Below are 13,182 nucleotides of genomic sequence, written 5' to 3' on the forward strand. Positions count from 1 at the left end.
CTCTTTCAGAGAGCCAGCACAGGCATCATGGGCTGAATGGCCTCCTCCTGTGCCTTAAAATTCTATGACTCACCCTGAAGAAAATGGCTGCTCACTGGTTCATTGTGAATTATACTGCGGCTTTTATGCATTTTTGTTTTGTAAACCTGTATTATTGTTAAACAGTGGGAACAATGCTCCAGGGAATCCTTACCCCATATTAACTTCGTTCAGACTAGTAGTCAGTGAGCTGTTAACTGGCGGGCAACACTCCTTTAGCAGCTGGTTGGTCACAGAGCCAAACTTCCGTAGGCTGCCCTCCGACCTCTCCAGCTCCTCTTGCAAGTTCTGTCAAATAAATTTGGACCAAATGTTCATGAAGTTACAACAGATGCCATTTAAACAAGGGAAAAAGGGGTGACGTTACCGATTTTGAACAGTGTAAATGTACTTCAGCGATTGGTGCAACTGAAGCAATTAAATCAACTATCTTTGCTTAAAACCAAATGGGACCTTTAACTTATTAAGGTCCTGAATCAACTGGGCACTTTATAGTTTCTATCTCAACCAACAACGAAAGGAACTGAGCTTCTGAGAGAAAGCCCCTCACCAAATGTAGCAGCAGCTCATATTTCTATAGAGCTCACGTGTAGGAAGACAGGTGTTTTACATTAAGGATGACAACACAGTGGACCAGGGAGAAATGGAGAGGGTTGGGGGACCAAAGGCACAGAAGAGGAGAAGGCTTCTGAAAGTAAAGACTGAGAAAAGAGAACGACTTGTATTTATATAGCACCTTTTACAAAGCGCTTAACAGCCAATGAAGTATGGAAGAAAATGGTTTTAAAACAACCATAGAAAATAGGACGGCAAAGGTCCGCATCTCTGAGGAAAATAACTTACAGAAACCCAACAGGTCATTGAAAGAGTGCTGAGGCACTGAACAGTGCAATACAGTAAGATTCACAAGACAGGGTGTCCTAACCTAGTATAAACATACTAAGGAGGAGCTCTGTACTTGCTCAAAAACTTTAACTCTTTTAACATCTTCCAGTTCTGACAAAAAGTCTTCGAACTGAATCGTTAACTCTGTTTCTTCCTCCACAGATGCTGCCTCACTTGCTGAGCTTCTCCAGCATTTTCTGTTTTTATTATAAACATACTAAGACCTGATTATGGTAAAAGGCAACATAAACACTAAGACATTAAACAATCCTTGGTGGTTTTTGAAGAGTCAGCACAGTAGGATGGTTTACAAACAGGAGATAAGACCAGTGGTGCTTACCTACGAACAACGCAGCCGAATAGTATAATCAGGACTTTGTGCGGGTTAGGATACGGGCATCAGAATTTTGGATGAGCTCAGGTTTACGAAGGGTGCAAGGTGGGAGGGTGGCCAGGAGACCAATAGGGACATTCTCTCCTCCCAATCTAAAGTTATTATTCACTTCCATTTGTAGCCAGAAGTACTTACAGATGGGAGTTTGCAAATGCTTTACACCACAATGGGAACTTAAGAGGATCCAAGAGTTCTAAACACAAAACACTGTTCTGATGGGTTCAATGGCATATAGCATAGATGCATTGAAGGGGAAGCTAGATAAGTACATAGTGGAGAAAGGAATAGAAGGATATGGGGATAGGGTGAGATGAAATAAGGTGGGAGGAGGCTCTTGTGGAGCGTAAAAGCACTGGCATAGACCAGTTGGGCCGAATGGCTTGTTTCTGTGCTGTAAATTCTATGTATTTCAAAACTCAAGAACATCAGGTTGGTGAGCTGCAGGCTCAAGTCGCCACATGGGACTATGCTATCGTGGCAATAACAAAGGCCTGGCTCAAAGAAGGGAAGGATTGGGTACCTAATATTCCTGGCTACAAGGTATTCAAGAAGGATAGGGAAAGAAAGAAAGGGGGGAGTGGCAGTATTGATCAAAGAAACTATTAAAGCACTGGAAAGGGATGATGTAATTGAGGGATCAAAGAACAAATCTATTTGGTTAGAATTGAGGAACAATAGAACATAAAAAATAGGAGCAGGAATAGGCCATGCAGCCCCTCGAGCCTGCACCACCATTCAATAAGACCATGGCTGATTTTTGACTTCAACTTCACTTTCCCGCCCCATATCCCTTGATTCCCGTAGAATCTATCGATCTTAGTCTTGAATATACTCAACGACTGAGCATCCACAGCCCTCTGGGGTAGAGAATTCCAAAGATTCACAACCCTCTGAGTGAAGAAATTCCTCCTCATCTCAGTTTTAAATGGTCAACCCCTTATCTATGCCCCCTAGTTCTAGACTCTACAGCCAGGGTAAACAACCTCTCATCATCTATCCTGCCAAGCCCCCTCAGAATCTTATACGTTTCAATGAGATCACCTCTCATTCTTCTAAACTCCAGACAGCATAGGCCCATTCTACTCAATCTCGCCTCATAGGACAACCCTCTCATCCCAGGAATCAAACTAGTGAACCTTTGTTGCACCACCTCTAAAGCAAGTATATCCTTAAAGAGAGGAGCAATAGGGTGCACACTATAGGCCACCAAATAGTGGGAAGGAGACAAAGGACCAAATTTGTATGCAAATTACAGAACGATGCAAGAACTATAGAGTAGTGATAATGGGGGGCTTCAATTATCGCAATATAGACTGGGACAGTAACAGTGTAAAGGGCAAAGAGGGAGAGGAATTCCTAAAATGTGTGCAAGAGAACTTTCTGGAAGAGTGTGTTTCCAGCCCAACCAGGAAGGGAATAGTGCTGGGTCTAGTTCTGGGGAATGAAGTGGGGCAGGTGGAGCATGCTTCATTGGGGGAGCATTTGGGCTACAGTGATCATAATATCATTAGGTTTAAAATAGCTACGGACAAGGATAAGGAGCAATCAAATATGAAAATGCTTAACCAGAGGAGGGCAAATTTCAGTAAGTTAAAAGGGGATCTTGTCCAGGTGGATTAGAATCAAAAATTGGTAGGCAAAACAGTAACTGAACAATGGGAGGCCTTCAAGGAGGAGTTGGTCCAGGTACAGAGTAGACACATCCCTACGAGAGGGACAGGAAGGGCATCCAAAGCTAGAGCTCCCTGGATGACTAAAGCCTTAGAGATTAAAACGAAACAGCAAAAGGAGGCTTATAATGAATGTAAGCTTCATAGTAGAGTACAGAACCAGGCTGAATACAGAAAATACAGAAGAGATCTAAAAAAGGGAATAAGGGGGGAAAAGAGAGAGTCTGAGAGTAGATTAGCGGCTAACATAAAAGGGAACCCAAAAGTCTTTTATAAACATATAAATAGTAAAAGGGTGGTCAAAGGAAGGGTGGGACGGATTAGGGACAAAACATCTTCTTGTGGAGGCAGAGGGCATGGCTGAGGTACTAAACGAATATTTCACATCCGTCTTTACTAGAGAGGAGGATGCTGCCATTGCAGCAGTAAAGGAGGAGGTGATAGTGATATTGGATAGGATAAAAATAGATAAAGGAGAGGTACTTAATAGATTGGCACTATTCCAAGTAGAAAAGTCACCAGGTCTTTTTGGGAAGCATCCTAGGTTACTGAGGGAAGTAATGGTGGAAATTGCGGAGGCTCTGGCCACAATCTTCCAATCCTCCTTAGATAAGGGGAGGGTTCCGGAGGACTGGAGGATTGTAAATGTTACACCCCTGTTCAAAAAAGGGGAGAGGGATAAACCCGGTAATTACAGGCCAGTCAGCTTAACGTCGGTGGTGGGGAAACTTTTGGAGACAACAATCCAGGACAAAACTAATTGGCACTTGGAAAAGTATGGACTAATAAATGAAAGTCAGCATGGATTTGTTAAAGGAAAATCGTGTTTGACTAACTTGATTGAGTTCTTTGATGAAGTAACGGAGAGGGTTGATGAGGGTAGTGCAGTTGATGTTGTCTATATGGACTTTCAAAAGGCATTTGATAAAGTAGCATATAATAGACTTGTTAGCAAAATTAAAATCCATGGGATTAAAGGGACAGTGGCAACGTGGATAAAAAATTGGCTAAGGGACAGAAAGCAGAGAGTAGTGGAGGGAAGTATACAGTGGTGTTCCCTGGGGGTCAGTATTAGGACCACTGCTCTTTTTGATATATATTGACAACCTGAACTTGGGTATAGAGGGTATAATTTCCAGATTTGCAGATGACACGAAACTCAGAAATGTAGTAAACAATGTGGAGGATGGTAACAGACTTCAGGAGGACAAAGACTGGTGAAATGGGTAGACCCATGGCAAATGAAATTTAATGCAGAGAAGTGTGAAGTGATGTATTTTAGTAGGAAAAACGAGGAGAGGCAATATAAACTAAATGGTACAATTTTAAAGGGGGTGCAGGAACAGAGAGACCTGGGAGTGTACATACACAAATCATTGAAGGTGGCAGGACAAGTTGAGAAGGCTGTTAAAAAAGCTTATGGGATCCTGGGCTTTATTAATAGAGACATAGAATACAAAAGCAAGGAAGTTATGCTAAACCTTTATAAAACACTGGTTCGGCCTCAGCTGGAGTATTGTGTTCAATTCTGGGCACCACACTTTAGGAAGGATGTCAAGGCCTTAGAGAGGGTGCAGAAGTGATTTACTCGAATGGTACCAGGGATGAGAGACTTCAGTTATGCGGAAAGACTGGAGAATCTGGGGTTGTTCTCCTTAGAACAGAGAAGGCTAAGGGGAGATTTGAAAGAGGTGTTCAAAATCATGAACGGCTTTGATAGAGTAAATAAGGAGAAACTCTTTCCAGTGGCAGAAGGGTCGGTAACCAGAGGATAAAGATTTAAGGTGATCGGCAAAAGAGCCAGAGGCAACACAAGGAAACATTTTTTTATGCAGCAAGTTGTAATAATCTGGAATGTACTGCCTGAAAGAGAAGTAGATTCAATAGTAACTTTCAAAAGGGAATTAGATAAATACTTGAAGGGAAAAAAATTTACACAGCTATGGGGAAAGAGCAGGTGAATGGGACTAATTGGATAGCTCTTTCAAAGAGCCGGCACAGGCACGATGGGCCGAATGGCCTCCTCCTGTGCTCTACCTACTATGATGATCACTGCTGATGAACAGGCACATCCACAAGATGCTCTGTTCCCTGGCGTTTCTGAGTTTCAGAAGGAACCAGGCCATCAGTGTGTAAGAGAGCAGTCTGCCTAGTTCAACTGAGGTGGTGTTCATTAAATTTCACTTCTGCTGACCGGACAAGTGCACAAAGGGTGTGAAGGTGAAGCCTCTTACCTGTAGGTTGTCCACCTGGATTTGTACAGCTTCCAGAGAGCCAGTCAGCAAACGGAAACGAGAAAGGGAGTATCTGGCTTCTGTCAAGTGGCCATTAATCTCTTCATAGGCTTCCTTGTAAATATTCCACTGGTCCAGTACCGATTGCAGAGTAATCTTTAGTTGGCCAACCTGCAATATAATGAGATTGAACACTGATTATGTGATCTCTGATTGAGGGTGACAACATTTGTGAAACTTTCAAATGAAGTCATAAAAGCAAATGGATCCTGAACCATCTAAGCTGGACAGGGCTGATTAACAGTATCTCATTCCTGCCTTAAAGTGAAAGTATTGTGTCAACAAATGATTGCCCGTATTAGCAGGAACTGAAGTGGAGGCTCTTCTCTTTCCCTGACTGGCTTTGACCTTTCACTAGGGTTATCCATCTCACCTCACCTCCATTTCAACTGCTTGGCCTCAAAAGGATGATTTTACTTGGACACCAATTTCCTTCCCCTTTCCTCTCCCCCCACCCTTCCACCCCCATACAGGGTTAAGGGGAAAGAGCAGGGGAATGGGACTAATTGGATAGCCCTTTCAAAGAGCCAGCAGAGACATGATGGGCCAAATGGCCTCCTTCTGTGCTGTAAGATTCTATGAAAACTGTCTTCAAACATGCGATTAGGTGTTGGAATGGTTTTGGTACAGGAAATCCTGCCCTGACTTTGGCATTTATTGCCCATTCCTAGTTTCCCTGAGTGAATTAGGGGTCACCCACATATTGTGGGACTGGAGTCACATGTAGGCCCAGACCAGGTAGGGGTGGCAGGCCCCCTTCCCTGAAGGCCATTAATGAACTAGTTGGGTTTTTACAACAGTCCAACAGCTTCCATGTTCATTTTTCTGGTGCCAGCCCACAAATTACCAGACTTCTTGAATTCAATTGGTGGGATTTGAACTCACGAACTCTGGGTTACTAATCCAGTACCAGAGCCATTGGGCTACCATACCCCATGCACTGAGTACCATTGAATTATGTATAATGGAGTGAGTGAAGTCAGCTCAATTAGGCACAAGTGTAGCCAGCCGCCTCGGACACTGAGGTACAATGGTACTGCGGTGGAAAACAGAATCAAAGCAGGAGTCAAACAGGATTTGGGCAAAATAACACTTCTTTGAGCCAATCATTGACGCAGCACAGCAAATGAAAATTCAGTCTACTGCCACTTCATTGCAACACAGCCATCCTACATTATTCAAACATTAATACCAAGTGGTCCAGATGAGCCCAGGAGTGATTGAGTTCCCGGAGTGTATCCATAACACTACTGGAAGCCTCCTCTTTCTTGTTCTGGATCAGGAGCAGTCCACTTTGTTCAACCTTCTCCACTTCCTTTTCTTTCACTCGGATCATATCTTCCAGTTCCTAAGAAATAGAATTACATAGAATTTACAGCACGGAAACAGGCCGGTACTTATGCTCCACACGAGTCTCCTCCCACTCTATTTACTTCAGCCCACCCTATCAACACATCCTTCTATTCCCTTCTCCCTCATGTACTTATCTAGCTTCCCCTTGAATGCATCTATACTACTGGCCTCAACCACTGCATGTGGTAACGAGTTCCACATTCTAACCACTCTCTGAGCAAAGAGGTTTCTCCTGAATAGTTTATTGAGTTTATTAGTGACTATCTTATATTTATGGCCCTTAGTTTTGGACTTCCCACAAGAGGAAACATCTTCTCTATGTCTACCCTATCGAAGCCCTTCATAATTTTAACACCTCTATTAGGTTACCCCTCAGCCTTCTCTTTTCGAGAGAAAAGAGCCCCAGCCTGTTCAGTTTTTCCTGACAGTTGTACCCTCTCAGTTCCGGTATCACCCTTATAAAAAAATGTTTGCACTTACTCCAGTGGTTCCATCAGTTTGAGGATGAGAATATTCTACAGTTCACATGGATTGAGGGGGATGTACTGATCAGAGGATGGTACCACCACACGAAGAGAAATGGTACAACCAGACCAGATCAGCCGCCTTCACTTGAGTTACAGAAGTGCACCGGGAGAGACCTTGGAGAATGTGGGCAGATGACCTCTTGGTGAGAGGATGTGGGCCGGAGAGATGGAACAGGCCCGAGAAAGTAATAAAGCTTGCTTTTGATTCCATACCTGGCAATCCTTCAGAGCAGTATGGACGGAGGCAAGGTCACTGATAGAGTGCCACTTCTTCAATCTGTCTTCCTGAGTTTCAAACCAAGTTTTCAAGCACTGGACGCTATTCTCATACTCCGTCCATGATTCCAATGAGCCTTCTAACGACCTGATCTGTCAACACAAATTCCCTTTATTACAAGTGAATTATCAAGCCACAGCTGGGTGCATCATCATGTCTGAACCTGGTGAGAAATTAGTGGTCACCTTCATGACGGACAGATTTATGAACAGTGTCTTCTAGAACATATTGGGATTCATTTAGTATTCACAGAGAGACAATACAAATCGACTTCCTATCTGGGAGCAAGGAAGAACCAAAGTTATTTGTATGTGGTGGGTAACCAAGGCAGTGGTGCTGACCACTTGGCCTGCTTGCCTTCTGGTTCAGGTTTCAGTCAGCAGCAGGAGACAAGCAGGTCAGGATCATGGACCACTAACACGGATCTCACACTGTGGACAACTCATTGGGACTCGCTGAGGCTCCCTGAAGCTTGTTGGGACTCGCTGGGACTCACTGAGGTTGCGATGACCTGTTTCTTGGCCGTGAGCCATTGTGGGTCCCGGTGACTCTGCTCCTGGGTATTAGTTGGTTGTGGGAGAGGTGCAAACATCGGATCAGAGGAAGGAACATAGGAACAGGAGTAGGCCATTCAGCCCCTTGAGCCTGTTCCATCAATCAATTAGATCATGACTGATCTGTATCTTAACTCCATTTACCCACCTTGGTTCCATAACCCTTGCCTATACCCTTGTCTAACAAAAATCTATCAATCTCAGTTTTGAAATTTTCAATTAACCCTGAGCCTCAACAGCTTTTTGGGGAGAGAGTTCAAGATTTCCACTACGCTGCGTGTGAAGAAGTGATTCCTGATAGCCTAGCTCTAATTTTAAGGTTATGTCCCCTAGTTCTGGACTCTCCCACGAGAGGAAATAGTTACACTCTATCTATACTTTCAACTCTTTAATCATCTTTTAAACATCTCAATTAGATCACCCTTTAATCTTCTAAACTAGAGGGAATGCAGGCATATTCTAAGCAACCTGTCCTCGTAATTTAACCCTTTCAATCCCCGGTATCATTCTGGTGAACCTGCACAGCACCCCCTCCAAGGCCAATATATCCTTCCTGAGGTGCGGTGCCCAGAACTGGGTGCAGTACTCCAGATGGGGTCTAACTAAAGTTTTATATAATTGAAACATAACTTCCAATCCTTTGTATTCCAGCCCCCTTGAGATAAAGGCCAACATTCCATTAGCCTTTTGAATTATTTTTTGTACCTGTCCATTGCTTGTAGTGATTTCTGTACTTGGACCCCTAAATTTCCCTGCTCACCCAGTTCCCAGCTTCTCGCCATTTAGAAAATACCTTGATTTATCTTTCTTAGGTCCAAAGTGGATGACCTCACACTTTCCAACATTGAACTCCATCTGCCACAGATTTGTCCATTCACTTAATCTATCGATGTCCCTTTGCAACTTTCTGCTCCCATCCACACTATTTACCGTGCCATCTAACTTGGTGTCGTCAGCAAACATTGGGAGTCAACGCCAATAGCAGGGGTTTTAGCGCCACTAATATTATACAGCAACAAAGGTGTCTCTTACGGTGTCTGTACAGGACATGCCAGCTCCACATTCCTTGCCCACTACTAATGTCAACGCATCCAGATATTTTTTTCCCTCAACAGCAAACATATGAAAATGACGAGCAAGTAAAGACCAGCTGGTTCATCAGGCCTGCCCAACAGCCATGATGGCTGGGGCATCGTGATGAGTCACTTCCCACCTCCTCCGCAGCCATGTTATCTCCTGGGAGAGGCAAAAATAACAGGAAGAAACCCAGGGCCAATCAGGGAAAAAAATACCCTGGAAAATTGCTCTCTGATCCTCCCCTCAGGCAATCAGAACCAATCCAGGAGAATAAGTGAGATTCTATCCGTTACCTCCTCAGTAATGAGCCCTTGTAGCAGTTGCCACCTCCTGTTCATTATCCCAAGGCGCTCAGCAAAATCTGTTTTGTCACTGCGCCTGCTCTCCACATCATGGCTACTGATCTGTAACACTGACTGGTTCACAAAGTCCACCGTCAGCTGCTTACAGGTCAAGTCGATCTTGAAAGCCTGCAGAGTACAAATACATTGTAAGATATTGTTCTATTAATATCAACAAAGTCCAACGCACCGTGGGTCTACAAATACCCAATTAAACTAACGTATGGCTTAGGTTTTGAAGTAATTGCAATTTAAACTTTTGAACCGATTGTCGAGAGTATGAATCCCTCTATTCCATCCATCCAGTCTTCCTAATTTCCCTAGTCCATGTGCTATCTGTAACCAATGAGCTCCCAAGCTGACACTCTTCAACTGGCTAGTAACAAGGAAAGGAACAAAGCCCAGGATCTACTCTCGCCCTCAGGGATAGCACCTGACCTCTGCTCAGCCCCTCCCCCTTGCAGTGTGCCTGAGATCATAGGCTTGGTGTAAAACTGACCTCCCTGCTACAAAGCTATGGACTGATGCTCCAACAGGGTGCTATCAAATTGGCACTTTCAAACGCTCCAATCCTGTGCAGCTTGCCTATATCGCTGGTCTCATGGGTCTGACTCTCTGTCACCAAATACAATACAACAGCTACAAGTGAAGGATTTCAATCTTATCATCTAGACAAACCTAGTTAAGGGCCACTGCGGTGTTACAGTTACGACCTTGTTAGAACTAATGCAATGATAACTGAAACAGCACTTGCCTAGGTTTTTGGACCAGTCTCTTTGGAAATGTACAGTGTTTGTAAAGCCTAACGCAGAATCTTGGATTTTATGTCATACTTTGGCACTCACCTCTGAGTCAGAAGGTTTAGGGTTCAAGCCCCATTCCAGAGACTTGAGCTCATAATCTAGTCCGACTCTCCAGTGCAGTACTGACGGAGTGCTGCACTATTGAGGTGCCCTCTTTGGGATGAGATGTTAAACCGAGGCCCCATCTGCCCACTCAGGTGGACCTAAAAGATCCTATGGCACTATTCGAAGAAGAACAGGGGAGTTCTCCCTGGTGTCCTGGCCAATATTTATCCCTCAACCAACATCACTAAAACTGATTATCTGGTCATCATCTGATTGCTGTTTGTGGGATCTTGCTGGGGCTGCACTTTTTTTTATTCGTTCATGGGGTGTGGGCGTCACTGGCAAGGCCAGCATTTATTGCCCATCCCTAATTGCCCTTGAGAAGGTGGTAATGAGCCGCCTTCTTGAACCGCTGCAGTCCGTGTGGTGAAGGTTTTCCCACAGTGCTGTTAGGTAGGGAGTTCCAGGATTTTGACCCAGCGACGATGAAGAAATGGCGATATATTTCCAAGTCGGGATGGTGTGTGACTTGGAGGGGAACGTGGTGTTGTTCCCAAGTGCCTGCTGCTCTTGTCCTTCTAGGTGGTAGAGGTCGCGGGTTTGGGAGGTGATGTCGAAGAAGCCTTGGCGAGTTGCTGCAGTGCATCCTGTAGATGGTATACACTGCAGCCACAGTGCGCCGGTGGTGAAGGGAGTGAATGTTTAGGGTGGTGGATGGGGTGCCAATCAAGCGGGTTGCTTTGTCCTGGATGGTGTCGAGCTTCTTGAGCATTGTTGGAGCTGCATTCATCCAGGCAAGTGGAGAGTATTCCATCACTCTCCTGACTTGTGCCTTGTAGATGGTGGAAAGGCTTTGGGGAGTCAGGAGGTGAGTCACTCGCCACAGAATACTCAGCCTCTGACCTGCTCTTGTAGCCACAGTATTTTTGTGGCTTGTCCAGTTAAGTTTCTGGTCAATGGTGACCCCCAGGATGTTGATGGTGGGGGATTCGGTGATGGTAATGCCGTTGAATGCCATGGGGAGGTGGTTAGACACTCTCTTGTTGGAGATGATCATTGCCTGGCACTTGTCTGGTGCGAATTTTACTTGCCACTTATCAACCCAGGCGATGGGCCCAAGGTGATTCTCTACAAAACAACAGTGACTGCAACTCAAAAACAATTCATTGTTGTGAAGCACTTTGGGATGCCCTGAGGATCTGATAAACTGCTATATAAACTCACGTTTTTCCTTTCTTCCCTACCTTGTACTTCTTAGGAACATAAGAACAGAAGTAGGCCATTCAGCCCCTCGAGCCTGTTCCAGCATTCAACTAGAGCATGGCTAATCTGTATCCACCAGTCTTGGTTCTGTAACCCTTAATATTCTTGCCTAACAATAATCTATCAATCTCAGTTTTGAAAGTTTCAATTGACCCCCAGCCTCAACAGCTTTTTGGGGGAGAGATTTCCAGATTTCCAGATTTCCAGTGACCTTTTTGTGAAAAAGTACTTCCTGACATCACCCTTGAATGGCCTAGCTCTAATTTTAAAGTTATGCTGCCTTGTTTTGGGCTCCCCCACCAGAGGAAATAGTTTCTCTCTACCTACCCTATCAACTCCTTTAATCATCTTAAACACCTCAAGGTTCTTACTTTGTACTTCTTGAGGTATTGTTCTACCATCTGTGATCCCACTGCACTTTTGATCCTCTCATCATCCTCTTCAATGGTTTGATCCATGAGGGAGATCCAGTTCATGAGTTCGTTGATTGCTGTGCGGGAAGGTAATTTCTCCATCTGAAGCTGAGAAACAACAGATTTTCAACCTCCTCCACAGTCTACATCAGTCCTGCACATTGACACTTAAACAGCTGCACACAGCTTAATATTTTAATTTAAAATAGAGACCGCAATCAAGAATAAAACCCGCGTAAGATGGTGAGTGCATTTGAGAAAATCATTTTATTTAAATGTATATATGCTGAAACATGGGCAGAGGACAAAACTATTTACTGCCGAACCCCACCTCTCAAATCATTAACATCACACAGGATCAGTTAGCTCCTGTGTGTGGGAGACATTACCTTTAATAATAATAAAAAATAACCTCCACCACTATATCAGTTAGCTCCCTATGTGAATGGGTGACATTACCTTTAATTGGCAATAAAAAAACCACAAAAGCATCTGAAAGGGTACCACTGCCTTTAATAATAATAAAAACCTCCACTTCAAAATTAGTCAGCTCCGTATGTGAACGAGCAACATTACCATTACCATGGCAATAAAAAACCTCCACTGCTTAACAAAACAAACTGAGAGATAGACATTCATTAAAGTCAATGCTGGTTCCCCAGTTGCAGCTATGGGTTTAGGTTCCTTGACTGTTCGTTCAAAGGGATCGGTCAGAAGCGGTGCTTTTCACCAATTATCAGCCAGGTTGATAGGGAACGGGTCTCACAGGAGTCAAGTCATCACCGGGGGTGGAAGAGGAAGGGGCTGTCACTTCCTGTGTCTCCCTACAAGCATGCTTAACGTTGGTCGATCACACTGGGGGTGGGTAGTGCAGAGATATATCTCTAGGCTGGGACCCCAACTCTCCAAGTCAGCAAGTTACATGTAGGTAACAAGAAGTGTGAGGGTTAATAACTAGAAAAACCGGGGAGGTACTCACAATAAACTCGACATTCGATGGCTCACTATATCAGTGCAGGCTCATTGCTAGAACAATCCAAAACTAATCGCACTGCCCCGCTCTCTCCCCATAGATCTGTAATAATCCAAAACTAATCGCACTGCCCTACTCTCTCCCTATAGTCCTGTATCAATCCCAAAACTAATCTCATTGCCCTGTTCTCTCCCCATAGCCCTGTATCAATCCAAAACTAATTGCACTGCCCTACTCTCTCCCCATAGCCCTGTATCAATCCCAAACTAATCCC

The 13,182-nt window shown here is 44.2% G+C and overlaps 1 protein-coding gene across 6 annotated transcripts in view; it reads right to left on the reverse strand.

Annotated features, from left to right (window-relative positions):
• The window catches only part of syne1b (spectrin repeat containing, nuclear envelope 1b), a 478,102-nt gene that overhangs the window by 139,563 nt on the left and 325,357 nt on the right, over positions 1–13,182 (reverse strand). For all 6 annotated transcript variants that reach the window (XM_067989374.1, XM_067989378.1, XM_067989371.1 and 3 more), the window contains 6 exons: positions 11,894–12,043; positions 9,364–9,540; positions 7,376–7,531; positions 6,475–6,630; positions 5,223–5,393; positions 194–327 (listed from right to left, as the gene is read on the reverse strand). In XM_067989374.1, coding sequence (XP_067845475.1) covers positions 194–327; positions 5,223–5,393; positions 6,475–6,630; positions 7,376–7,531; positions 9,364–9,540; positions 11,894–12,043 — 944 coding nt within the window. The remainder of the gene's footprint in view (positions 1–193; positions 328–5,222; positions 5,394–6,474; positions 6,631–7,375; positions 7,532–9,363; positions 9,541–11,893; positions 12,044–13,182) is intronic.

Source organism: Heptranchias perlo, chromosome 8, assembly GCF_035084215.1.
Source record: "Heptranchias perlo isolate sHepPer1 chromosome 8, sHepPer1.hap1, whole genome shotgun sequence".
Classification (NCBI taxonomy): domain Eukaryota; kingdom Metazoa; phylum Chordata; class Chondrichthyes; order Hexanchiformes; family Hexanchidae; genus Heptranchias; species Heptranchias perlo.